This window comes from Symphodus melops (genome assembly GCF_947650265.1).
Source record: "Symphodus melops genome assembly, chromosome: 18".
NCBI classification, from domain to species: domain Eukaryota; kingdom Metazoa; phylum Chordata; class Actinopteri; order Labriformes; family Labridae; genus Symphodus; species Symphodus melops.
In genome coordinates this window covers 19,964,651-19,976,927 of record NC_136708.1, presented here as the reverse complement: position 1 = coordinate 19,976,927, position 12,277 = coordinate 19,964,651, and the positions used below count along the sequence as shown (strand labels likewise).

Genomic DNA, 12,277 nt, shown 5'->3' with positions numbered 1-12,277 from the left:
TTCACACACTGACCTCTTGACCTGTGGAGCTGTCAAAACACACGAAGACACTTTGACCTTTCAAGCATCCAGTCCACATGTTGTGGCTTAAATGAAAAGATAGAGAGGATGTAGAATGAGTTAACTTAATGTTTAAATCTCCTATAAAAAAAAAAGCTGTAGGCTACTATCATCAAATTACACCGACATGGCCGGAGCTAAATGGAGCTGCACGGTTCTCATCCATCACACAAAGCTGCAGATGTCTCCCCCCCCCCCCCTCACTCTCGCTTCTCTTCAGAGTTTTCGGGGCTGCATGACCTTCTCTGCGGTGAGGAGTAACCGGCAGGATCTCACAGAGCCAGATATCTTTTTTCCCTCTCATTGACCTCAGTTTTCCGCAGAGTGAGCAGGAGGTCTGCAGCCGATTAGAGGCTTCAGCTGTGGCTCCATCCTGCCACCACCCATTAAGTCAGGAGGAGAACGACATGTCGATGACGTGATGAGGCATTCAATGTGTGTGCGTGCATGCGTGTGTGCGTGTGTGCGTGTGTAATAACGGCAGTGAAAATCACTAGGCCTACTTACTTATTTGAATTATTATTGTAATTAAGTTTTTCTGTAGTGGAGCTGACGTAAATATTTACACGCAAGTATGCTGCCACCTGCTGCTAAAACAAGGTAATTACAAAGCTTCCAACGAAGCTGGACGCACAAGAAGCAGAAGAAAAAAAAGGCGCGCGCACACACACACACACACACATAGGATCCTATGGACATGCACTTAATGGAGAGCCTGCTCGGGAAGTTATTTGGCACCAGTAACTCAGTTTCCAGACTTTGCAAGGAAAGAGAATTGAACAACCCAAGTCCCTGCAGACTGAGATACTGCCGCCCCAAAATCCACATGGTTGGATAAAAAGTCTTAAAGGTGAAATGAACTTTTTATACATCCATTTAAATCACTTGTTTTTTTTCTAGTGTAAAATAAACTACTCTTAAATAATGAGAAGCAAATCGTTCATGTCATATCATTCCCCCCCCCCCCCCCCCCCCCAGGCTCCCAGATGCAAGAAAGCATGACTCAGCGAATTAAGAAACATATTTTATTCAAGAGTTATGTACAATAATAAAACTAATCATCCTGGTGTCCGGCTCACACTAACGAGGAACGTAAAAACATTTGCTACAAACTGAAACTCAGAGAAGAGAATTTGGTTTTAAACATTCATCACCTACAAGAAGTCGACTGTCGACAAACCACGCAGGATGTCGGAGAAAAAGATTTGATTGGGGGTTTTTTTTCCGCCCTTTGACCTGTTGATCAAAGCTCTTAATGGTGTCACTGGCACAGGTCCCGTCTGCAGGGGGGGGGGGGGACGTTTTTATCAACAGAAGCACAGAGTAGAAGAAACACAGTGCTGATTAAATCCCCTCACAGCCGTCCACATCCCCCGGGGTTAAATATGCAGGATCATGGATCACATGTGCTTTAAAGTGTAAAGTGGAGTTCATGGAAACACGGGTCGAGCTGAGGTCCACGGAGCTTTTACACATTTTACACATTTTACATGTTTGTCAGTATGACACGTCAACTACATAAAAGTCTGAACATTTTGCAGAGCACACTGAATTAACTGGCCAAGAAGGTAAACACAGCTGACGGAATTCATTGACATTTAAATACAGGTAAACGCTCAGAGAGCAGCTCTTTTCTTTTCTTTTCTTGCTCCTCTCGTCTCGAGAGATGAGTCTTTATCTCCTGTCGTGAAACCCGAAGAGGACGAGCAGGTCGATCAGATTTAAAGTCCGGAGCTACGTTTTTCGTGGTGTCGAGTTCTGCTGCAGCTCAGCTTCTTTCAAATCAAGCGTCAAACAGAACGGCTGCGTTTGTCTGACAGGACATTTGTGCGCCCCCGCATGTTTCTGTCCTCCACATGGTCCCCGCCTGCGTGTGTGTGTGTCGTCTCAGCTCCGCCTGTTAGAGAGCGTTTCCGTTCACGGAGGCGTACTTCAGGCTGGTCAGGTTGCTACGCGACGGGCTGACACTCAAGGCGCCGACTTCAAACACTTCTTGGATGGCTTTTCGGAAACAGTGGAAATTATAATCTATCAGACCTGCAGAGAGAACAAAGACGTTCTTTTATAGAAAACAGACTTGAATATACCAGGATCAAAAAAAAAAACCCTCAAGACTTAGCTTTTCTCTAAAACTACAGATGAATCATTTAACGATTTGGGAAAGAGGTTGTTGATTCAACTGTCACGTTTGTACCTTCCCTTTTTGGCAACACGTTCAGATATAATGAATTCGACCTGACCGAACTTCTGCAGAAATGTCTAGACCGATGCAGAGCTGGCTAAACACTGAAGCTTCAGAGTTTGCGACATGACAACAACCTGCGTGCATTTATATTGATTCAATAGAGATGGGGGGGGGGGGGGGCAGCTCTCTCCAATGTTGAATTTGGATTGCAGGACCCTTTTTAACCACTAGGTGTCAGAGTTACACACGGCTCCTTTGAATAGATGTACATTTTTAAAGATGGCCGCTTGCCACTAGAGTCTTACATTCAGGACAAACATGTTGAATCAAACCACTCTTAAAGGTGTCTACGTAATCATTTAAACATCATAGACTACACACCTTTCCTCTCGAAGCTCTCCTCTCTGAGGATGCAGACCACAGCGAGGAACTTCGTGACCTCTTTCAGATAAAGCACCGTCGTGTTGTTGAGCTTGATGATGGCCAAGGACTCTTTGTCGTAGGCACAGCCGCTGCCGTCCTCCATCAGCCTGACAACAGAGAGGCACATGTTTAACTGTTCATAACAAGGACGCAGCCCACGGCTTAGAGAGAGAGAGAAAAACTAAAGTACAATTCTTCTGACCCGTAAATGCAGGAGACGTCGATGACGACGTCGATCATATCGCAGCAGATTTCGTAGGACTGCATGTCGACCGGAGAGCTGTCTGTGGCGATGTAGATCTTACTGACGACATCGAACAAGAACGCTTTCTCGATCCCAGAATGCTGCAAAACATGAAGAATACAGAGATTCAAATGGACTTAAAAAGAGTCTTGAAAGTTTGGGGAAAGATTTATTATCTTAAAAACATTTGAATATCAGAGTTAAAAACCTGCTTGAACATGAACACACCTCTAGCCTTTAATGTTGTGCTAGCATGCTAACTAGATACCTCATTAGCAGCTACTTAAAAACAGGGCGGCAGATACAGTAAGTCCTGCACGCCTCGTCACAGCGGCCGTGGGTTTGAATCTGATCAAGGCTCCTCCCACTCTCTCCTGTCTCTATCCAATAAAGGTCAAATCCCACAGAAAAAAAACCTGGTATATTTTCCCTATCACACATGACTTTTAATGACAACTGATCGGGGAACAACAAACACGAGTAAAAAAGCATAAATACAGTTTTGTTTTAGGTACCTTAAAAACTGCTTTAAATTCTCTCCTCACAATCTCAATAAGTGTGAATTAAGAAAACAACAAACGAGACTCACAGATATGAAAATGTTCAGAAGGTTTTCCAGCGTCGGTAACTGAGGGATGAGCTTCTGGACCACTTTGCTGAAGGCCTCGAATATGGAGTGATCGTAGATGCTGGTTAGGTAGAAGCTGAGCGGGGACAGAAGGAGATAAAGATGAAATATTTGAAGAACAACTAAGGCATGACTGTTTGGTTTTGATGGAAACTTTAAGGCCCCTGTGAGGAGGTTGTTTTACTGCCACACAGACTGAAATGATTCTTTACGCGACTCATCAAAGCAAAACAGACCGTCAACAACGAGACGGATTATTTCTTTACTGTGATGATTCAGGCCTGTGAACGCTGGCATGTATAGGTGTCAGACACAGTGATCATCACACTGAAGAAAAGGATGTTTATTTTCTGTTTTACAAGGAAAAGATTCACAGTGTGCAATATATTTGACTTTAAACAGCAGGATATCTGTCAGAAACACATCACAGAACAAGATCAGCTGGTTAGACCTTCAGAGCAGCTTTACAGTTTAAAGCAACACCTGAAACGTCTGATACTGTCTGTCACTTCCACGTCCTTATTTTTATTTTTTTTTAGCCGAAACGTTTCTTGATTTTTTCAGGAGCGGATGTGTGAAGGCAGCTTTACTCTCCCTCTCTCTGGTATCTGATCCCAGAACGAAGCGCTCCTCTTCCTCTTCTCTCAGCAACCTGAACAGACCTGACCCGACATGTGCAGACACGTCACATACTCACCTGAGGTGAAGCTTCTCCAGCGAGGCGTCCGCCAGGTCATCGTTGGCCCTCTGATGAATGTCTCTTTGTGTTTCTATTTTGTGGTCGTCTGAGAGACCGTCGACTTTATGGATGAACACCTCAAAGTTGATGTCTGGGTTCACTTTGTACGCTCTCGAAACGGTGAGATGTAACCGCCCGAGAGCTTCGACGTAGTCGTCCTTTTGGAGACAGAGATACAGCACAGACAGATTAATAAATAACATCTCAGCACAGGAAGTCTTTTTTTTTTTTACCTACAATGTAAGCCTTATCCAACCTGAGCATCAATGACAAAGATCAGAGCGCCGGTTCCCTTGAAGATCATCTCGCTGTCAAACGTGGGGTCGAAAAAGTCCACCTGGCCAGGAAAGTCCCAGATCTGGAAGTTGACGAAGGAGCTGGTTGAGATGTCGTCTTTGTAGATTTTGTTTGTGCTCTCGAGGAAAAGCGTCTCATTGGGCGACATCTTGTGGAAAACAACCTGGTGAAAGACGCATAAAAACGTAGAAAATTTAAGTTCTTTGAAAAACTTTTCTCTCGTGTTAGTTTGTCTTACTCTGTTTATCTTTATTATTTTTATAGAGTTTGTATTGTGTGTGTGTGTGTGTGTGTGTTTGTTTATCTCTTCTGTAAAGCACATTGGTTTTACGTTTGTATGAAATGTGCTAAACAAATAAAACTGAATTGAATTAAAGTGGATTTAGTGTTTTAGCCTGATGTGGTTTATTGTCTACGTTTTGACTTATAACATATTACATTAAATATTTAAACACTCAGATGGCATATTTTGTTATTTTTCTTTTTTCTTTATGCTTTTCGAGGGCTGAAAAATATTGTTCAGTAAAATGTATGTATTTTTCTTTCTTTTTTTTAAACCAAAATTAACCATGTTACAGAATGCATTCTGAGAAAAACAAAGTATTTGTTGTCTTTTTATTGAAGGGTTTCTTTTGATACTGATCTACAAAGCCTTACTATTTAAAATAAATGAGAACAAAATAGTTTCTCAATGCAATAAGTTATCGTGTATTTACGTTATTTATGAAGAGATCAAAACACAAAAAGCTCCTTAAAATATTAAAACAATATAATAATAATAATAATAAGCGAGCGACAATGTTGGCCCTCAACAAAAAAAGTTTGGACACCCTGTAATAAGATAAAATATGACTTTATTGATCCCTAATGCGGAAATTCGGGTTTTGCAGCAGCAATACAGAAATCAAAAAGTCAAACACCGAATAAAATAGTAACATAAATACAATTTGAAAATGTTAAAAGATATATAGAGAAGACTTTACATAACATGGTGAACTCAACAGGACAATGAAGAAATGAGGTGCACTGGATGGTGTGTTAAAGTGACCAGTGATGATTTACAGTGACGTGTGTTCAGATGCAGTTTGACAGAAATATAAAGTATAACATAATTTAATATAGTGCAATAGATACATTATGTTGAGAGTTAAATCAGCTCCAACAAACTCTGACCATAATGACTTTCATAAAAATGGGATTATTTGCAGGATTATTAGGGTCAGTCCTGTTCCTGAGGAGGTGTGTGTGTGTGTGTGTGTGTTTTATGAGGGTGATTAAAAGTGATTTTACCTTCTGGATGGAGGACTTTCCACTCCGCCTCAGTCCCATCAGCAGGATCCTGGGTTTGTCAGCTGATGAGGAGAGCTCCTCCATGTCTGGCACGTCCTCTCCATAACCAAAACTTTTAGGAAAAGATCCCACAACACCATAACTCCCCGATAATGTCGGCTCATCATACTGTATGGACATCTTGTATTAGTCTCTCTGGCCTCCCCCTCTCTGTCTCTCAGTTCTTCTTGAAAGCAGTCAGTGCGGTCACTTTTTCAGCCTTGCTGCCCTTTTTTATAATCCGGACAGGAATGTTGTTGTCGATGACTTTCGCAACAAGCTAGCATGGCAAGCTAACACGCTAGCAGCTGCTTTTAAGATAGGGGGGTGATGATTATATGTGGAAAAAAATGCTGAGTCAGGCCCTGGCGTATCGACTTGCGTTTTAAAAAAAATAAATAAATAAAGTTACAAAGAGGTTGGATAATCGTAAATAGAAATCGACCAGGCAGGAAAAAACTGTGATCTTTTCGATTTTAAAAAAAGAAACCCAACAAGCCTTGTCACATGTTAGACAATTACCCCGCCCCCTTTTAGTGCTCAACCACGCCCCCTTTGCGCTGATTGGCTGTTTGGCTCTAAACATAGTCATCATGTGACGATTGCTCCGACAGACACAAGCAGGAAGCACACAGAAACGGTAAGTAATCATTACGAAAACTTTATGTATTTCAGAGATTAATAACGCTTTTTTAACTCAGGGATTTATGTTTTTTTGTGCAATGTTGGTTTAAGTTCGTTCTTCGCAGCTTACGTCTTCTTAATCCTTCAAAAAAATCAATTTAATCAATGATTTATTGATTTAGACTTTACTGATTAAGTGTCTTATCCTCCTCGTCTGTCTGTCTGTCTATATAACCTCTACACAGGATTCACTTTATCTTTTCAGTACAGTTTCCGGATTCATCTGCTGACCAGCCTTCCTGTTTTGCTGATTTATCTGAGTCAGCATCAGTGTCGTTTGAATGAATTGAAAGCATTGTCCAAATATATGCAGATGAATATTTGTCTTCACATATCTCTGATACTTCAGGTTTCTCTCTCAGCAGCTGCAGGATTTCACAGTCTAACTTGTCTAAATATTTAATAATATTATCAATTGGTCACTAAACTTACGATTTTATTTTACGAAATGAGATAAATGATGAGTGAATCTGATTCATTTTAGACCTTTCTTCACCTGAGAGCTACTTTCAACAAATTATAGTGGCCAAGAGCTACTTGCAACACACCGCTTGCATTTATTTGTTGTAAACGTGTGAAACTGCAATGATTCAATGCTTATCAATAATCCTTAATTCAGTTTCAGCGTCCAAAAAAAAAAAACATGAATATTTTACACTTCTAACTAATTGTGCCACATAGTATAAGCTATGTTACTGCAAGTTCACATCAATGTCCAATGACTGCGGTGCGTCCTCGTTTTCAAAATCTTCCTCTGAGACTTGCAAGAAGAATGGATCCAGACTTTTTCAGCAAGCAAAGTCCAATGGGAGGTTCTCGTGCTGTTAAATCTTGATGAAATCGAGTGAAGAAAGGTAACTGTGACTCTCTTTGTTTGTTTTCAGGGTCCAGGATGACATCAGCCCTCTTGTGCTTCCTCCTGGCCGCTCCAGCGCTGCTGGTTACGAGCAGCCCGGTTTACAAATCTACCAATGGGACTTTACCGCTGGTGCTGTGGCATGGGATGGGTGAGGGCCTACAACATACATGTTTATACAAATACCAGTGATTAAAGTTACATGTACCTACAGAGACATCTGAAAGAAGAAAATGTCAGGAAGCCTCAGGTTAATTCTTGCAACTGGAAGGTGTCTACTTTTTTTTAAGTTTACCAAATGCTTACGTATTTCACCAAGTGACCCAGCTGGGGGGGGGGGGGGGGGTCCTGCCCCTTTTTATAGCCTTATCAACATGTAAACAACCTCAATTGTCAAGCTGAGCAGATTAATACACTCACCAAGAAGAACATTCAGCTGCCTTTCTGGAACCAGAAGTTGAATTATTGTTTTATATCATTCACATGGAAATAAGGAAAGAAAGACAGAGATTCCTTATCAATGTCTTTATTTAGTGAATTGGTCAATATGACTGTTTATACAGTACATGTGTGCTTTAGATTCCACTAAGGCCCGGGCAGGTATATAGTCCACCTTTATTTTCTGATAACGGGAAAGGAAGTCAATTCCTCCTGTCAGCTCAGCGAGGAGAAAGAAGACAGTCTGGCCTTCTTTCGAAAGTGGGAACATTTCTCCTCTGAGCAGAGAGGAGGAGGGATTGAACAAGTCGACTCCTAACACGAAGTCTCCTTCAGGTGACAGCTGCTGTAACCCGCTCAGCATGGGGGCGATAAAGAAGATGATCGAGGAGGAGATCTCCGGCATCTACGTGCTCTCGCTGATGATCGGAAAGAACGTCATTGAGGTGCTTAGCTTATTACCCATAATGCCCAAAATCTGTAAAAGCATAAAATGTACTTCTGTTTATATCTGATCCTTTTGTTAGTCTGATCCCTGTCCACTAATATCTCTATTTTACATAACCAGTTCAAATAGATAGATAGATAGATAGATAGATAGATAGATAGATGTACTTTGTTGATCCCAAACTGGGAAATCATGGAAACACAACATGCGTTAAAGTAAAAAAAAATAAAGATGTCAAAATGTAGATATGACACATTTAGCTAACCACATCAAAGAGAGCCAGACAATAATAAGATGTGATGATGAGAAAATACGTCCAGATAAAGAACCTGTATAGTTTGCAGTCTGATGATAAAAACAAAAATGGAAGTGAAAAATGAAATAGAAATGTTGTTCTGTGTTGGACTAAATGGCAGGCAGCAGCACATCAAGCTTTGATTGATCCGTCCGTTTGACTTGTAAGGAAACCTATTCTGTGACATTTGCAGTCCTGGTGGCAGAGGTTACATCAGAAAAACGACTCCTTTACAACTTCACTATGTCGTTTCTGGCCGTTAATATTCATCACAAGCCAGCGTGGACTCTGCTTTGATGTGTGCTAACACCGTGACGCCGCATGGCGCTCGTTTTCTTCTTTTTTAATTTGTCTGTCATGCTCTGAACTTTTCATGTCCCTCCTCTTGCAGGACACAGAAAATGGGTTTTTCAAGGATGTGAATGAGCAGGTGTCTATGGTGTGCAGCCAGCTGGCCCAGAACCCGGAGTTGAAGGGAGGATATAATGCCATGGGCTTCTCCCAGGGGGGCCAGTTTCTGTACGTAAACCACTGTTCTGGACACTGTACCGTTTTGTTACGACTGTAAAAGAAATTGGAAGAATTCTGTGTTTGTATAGATTCCCTTCTTCCCTGATTCTCCTGCAGAGTGAATGAAATAATCAAAAAATACAGAAATCTTTTCTCTGACAGAGAGAGAGGAAGGAATGTTGGAGTCCTGAGCTCCATTCAGGCGCTGCCCTCTGTGTTCGAGCGTGTTTTAAGTTCAAAGTTATTCACCTCCTCGACAAGAGCCGAGGAAGCTTGCTTTGATTCTCCTGGTTCCTCTTTCCCCAGACGAGCTGTGGCTCAGCGCTGTCCCTCTCCACCAATGAAAACGCTGATCTCTATCGGAGGCCAGCACCAAGGTAGCGTGACCAGGAACAAGCGGAACAAAAGATCATCTCACTTCTCTTTGCAGAACTTGTTTGGTTTATTTGGTGGTGAAGAAACAGGGTCAGAGGATGATTGACAGGTTGAAAAGCAGTACCAACAGTTTCAATTCAATTACATTTAACTGTTGAGACTCTTAAAATCAGTGCATATAAAAGAGATATTATTGACATATTTTAACGACAATATAAAATGAAAACTCATAATTCTGATGACCACACACCTCTAGGAGTGTATGGACTGCCCAGGTGTCCCGGTGAGAGCTCCCACATCTGTGACATGATCCGCAAAGCCCTGAACGACGGCGCCTACACGGACCTGGTCCAGAAACAGTAAGATCTCTTTCTTCTTTCTCCCGTTGAGTCTTTGTGGTTTTCTGATACTGATGATGGTGTTTGTCCAAAAAAAAAAAAAATCAACTCTTGTTGTGTTCATCTGCAAGAAGACCGACTGGTTGTTGTGTTTGTGCTTTTTGCTCAGTCTGGTGCAGGCGCAGTACTGGCACGACCCGTTAAACGACGACCTGTACAAGAAGCACAGCCTGTTTCTGGCAGACGTCAACCAGGAGAGGGTCAGTGAGAGAGCAGAGCTGCTGCAAGCATTATTTAAACATATTCAAATCCGAATTTATATCTCAGATGTTTGAAGAGTCCTCTTGGTAGACTGTGTGTACTTACAAAATAAGGGCGTGATAAAGTCTGTTTGACGGTTGGTCATAGGTTTTATTAGCAGATTAATTTTTCTTGATGAGATTCAGGAAAAACTCCAGTGAGCCAGTGACGAAGGCATTTTGCAGAAGTTTCTAAAAACTGCTTTATTACGGCACGTTGATTAATTCAACACCGAGGAGAGTGCTTTACATATCACGTTCATCATCATTACATAGATACAGATTTATTTTGAGGCAGGGACGTTATCTACATACTGTATGTTCAGGATGGAGGTGGAGATATTTCAGACTCAGAGACTTTGAGATAATCGTGATGCAGACTGAGACGGATGTAATGGAGATAACGGGATAAAAAGGAGTAAAGGTAGACGCGGAGATGCATGGAACTCATAGACACTTATAATGGAGAGGTAGATGCACAGATATTTGAGTGACTTTGTTCCCGTTGCTGCGTTCAAATTGTATGTTTGTGTAGCTTTAATCATGTTAGCCACAGTCACCTGTCTTACTATTTCGCCATGTTTCTTTTTTCCCGCTTTAAGGCTGTAAATGAGACGTACAAGAAGAATCTTCAGCTGCTGGAGAAGTTCGTCATGGTCAAGTTCCTGCAGGACACTGTTGTGGATCCTGTTGATACGGAGGTAACTCCCCAAACACGGACACGAGTTTTAAATATGCTTCCTATTCTACACATATGTGTTTGAAATGTATTCATCAACTGATGAGTGAATGTAGTGAAGCAGCATCACTAGCTGTTTTTGTCCCGTCTCTCGCTGCAGTGGTTCGGCTTCTTGAAAACGGGTCAGGCCAAAGAGATGGAAACTCTGCAGGAGAGCGTCCTGTACAAAGAGGTCAGTGTTGATGAGCTTCAGTTCATTTACAGGTTCTGTCATGACTAAAAACAACATGCTCAGTGGTTTTTCAGTTACTTTGTGAAATATTACACTTCCTCCTTACTTGCACATAAAAAAAAAAAAAAGTTCAAGTGTGAACAGTCTCATTTCTCTGAAGCCCAAACATGACTGCCTCTGATCAGTTAGACCATTTAATTTTTAATTTATAAAACTTTTAGGGGTTGTCAAAAACCTGAGAAACCGCTTCTATATTAGTTCAGTTTTCATTTTAACCAGTTTGAGTGTCTTAGAGTTCCCTGAAACGTTTGTAAAGTGTCTTATAAATCCACTCTGATCCTGTATTTGATCACGTCTATAAACCCCTCTGTTTCAGCCTTGCTCAGAACAGGCCGTTTCTGTATCTGTGGCTTTAAATATGTAAATGAGCTGTGTCTGGCCACGCCCCCTCTCTGGAAGGGCTCCGGCTTTCTCGCTCCATGTCCTGTTTACAGAGAGACAACAGACTCAGACGACAGAACAAACACCTAGCTGTGGGAGTGTCACCCACCTGGGTGAGGGGCTACTGCCCTTTGTGACGTCATGGAGGGAAAATCTCTAAACGGCCTGTTTGAGCACACATTTTGTGAAAAAGGGAGCAGACAAAAGACAGAATGGGGGTTTGTAGACAGGCTAGAGACACTTATTAGTGCAAGAACATGTAAAGTGTAATTGGTATAATGTGTTACCTTTTAAATTGCGTCCTTGCACACAGGATCGTCTGGGCCTGGCAGCGATGGACAAAGCTGGAAAACTGGTATTCCTGGCCACAGATGGAGACCACCTGCAGTTCACCAGAGAGTGGTTCAACGCAAACCTGCTGCCTCTTTTACGCTGAAACATTTCGAGTTAAAACAATCAAGCAGCAAACGTAGAATCTGATTTTAACCGCTGAAACAAACTGGATTCTGTTTCTAGTAACTAACTAACTAGTAACTTTTAAAAAGCGCTGCAGGATGCAGAAAGTTCAGAATCCATTTCTTTTGCACTGATCACTTGTCGCATGTTAACACTGTAACCTTTCGATTATCGCCTCATTTAACTGCTGTCTAAAAGCCACTTCTGACGTCTTATTTGACCTCAGAAATGTTGGATCACTCCTTTACCTTTCAGACAAAAACTCTACTGTTTGCATCTGTGCAATATCACTTTTAATCCAATAAAAGACAAAACAAAGAC

At 41.6% G+C, this 12,277-nt stretch overlaps 2 protein-coding genes across 2 annotated transcripts; one reads left to right on the top strand and one right to left on the bottom strand.

The window, feature by feature from the left end:
- Nucleotides 1-1,272: 1,272 nt before the first annotated feature.
- On the bottom strand, nt 1,273-6,419 carry rragcb (Ras-related GTP binding Cb). The gene is made up of 7 exons (XM_079368433.1): nt 5,867-6,419; nt 4,536-4,739; nt 4,238-4,437; nt 3,502-3,616; nt 2,871-3,013; nt 2,627-2,775; nt 1,273-2,097 (listed from the first exon to the last, which is right to left on the bottom strand). The coding sequence occupies exons 1-7, from the start codon at nt 6,044-6,046 to the stop codon at nt 1,961-1,963; spliced, it is 1,128 nt and encodes a 375-aa protein (XP_079224559.1). The 5' UTR covers nt 6,047-6,419; the 3' UTR covers nt 1,273-1,960.
- Nucleotides 6,420-6,463: 44 nt separating this feature from the next.
- ppt1 (palmitoyl-protein thioesterase 1 (ceroid-lipofuscinosis, neuronal 1, infantile)) lies at nt 6,464-12,274 on the top strand. The gene is made up of 10 exons (XM_079368434.1): nt 6,464-6,545; nt 7,474-7,596; nt 8,220-8,329; nt 9,018-9,145; nt 9,443-9,513; nt 9,768-9,870; nt 10,019-10,109; nt 10,751-10,849; nt 10,988-11,059; nt 11,814-12,274. Exons 2-10 carry the CDS (start codon nt 7,482-7,484, stop codon nt 11,934-11,936), a joined length of 912 nt encoding a protein of 303 aa, XP_079224560.1. The 5' UTR covers nt 6,464-6,545; nt 7,474-7,481; the 3' UTR covers nt 11,937-12,274.
- The last annotated feature ends 3 nt before the right edge of the window (nt 12,275-12,277 follow it).

Coding starts and splice junctions, on each gene's coding strand:
- rragcb (XM_079368433.1), bottom strand. CDS start 6,046: ATGTCCATACAGTATGATGAGCCGACATTATCGGGGAGTTATGGTGTT. Junction 4,438..4,535: donor TCTTTGTCATTGATGCTCAG/GTTGGATAAGGC, acceptor TGTCTCCAAAAG/GACGACTACGTCGAAGCTCT. Junction 3,617..4,237: donor CTGGAGAAGCTTCACCTCAG/GTGAGTATGTGA, acceptor GTCCCCGCTCAG/CTTCTACCTAACCAGCATCT.
- ppt1 (XM_079368434.1), top strand. CDS start 7,482: ATGACATCAGCCCTCTTGTGCTTCCTCCTGGCCGCTCCAGCGCTGCTG. Junction 8,330..9,017: donor TCGGAAAGAACGTCATTGAG/GTGCTTAGCTTA, acceptor CTCCTCTTGCAG/GACACAGAAAATGGGTTTTT. Junction 9,514..9,767: donor TATCGGAGGCCAGCACCAAG/GTAGCGTGACCA, acceptor ACACACCTCTAG/GAGTGTATGGACTGCCCAGG.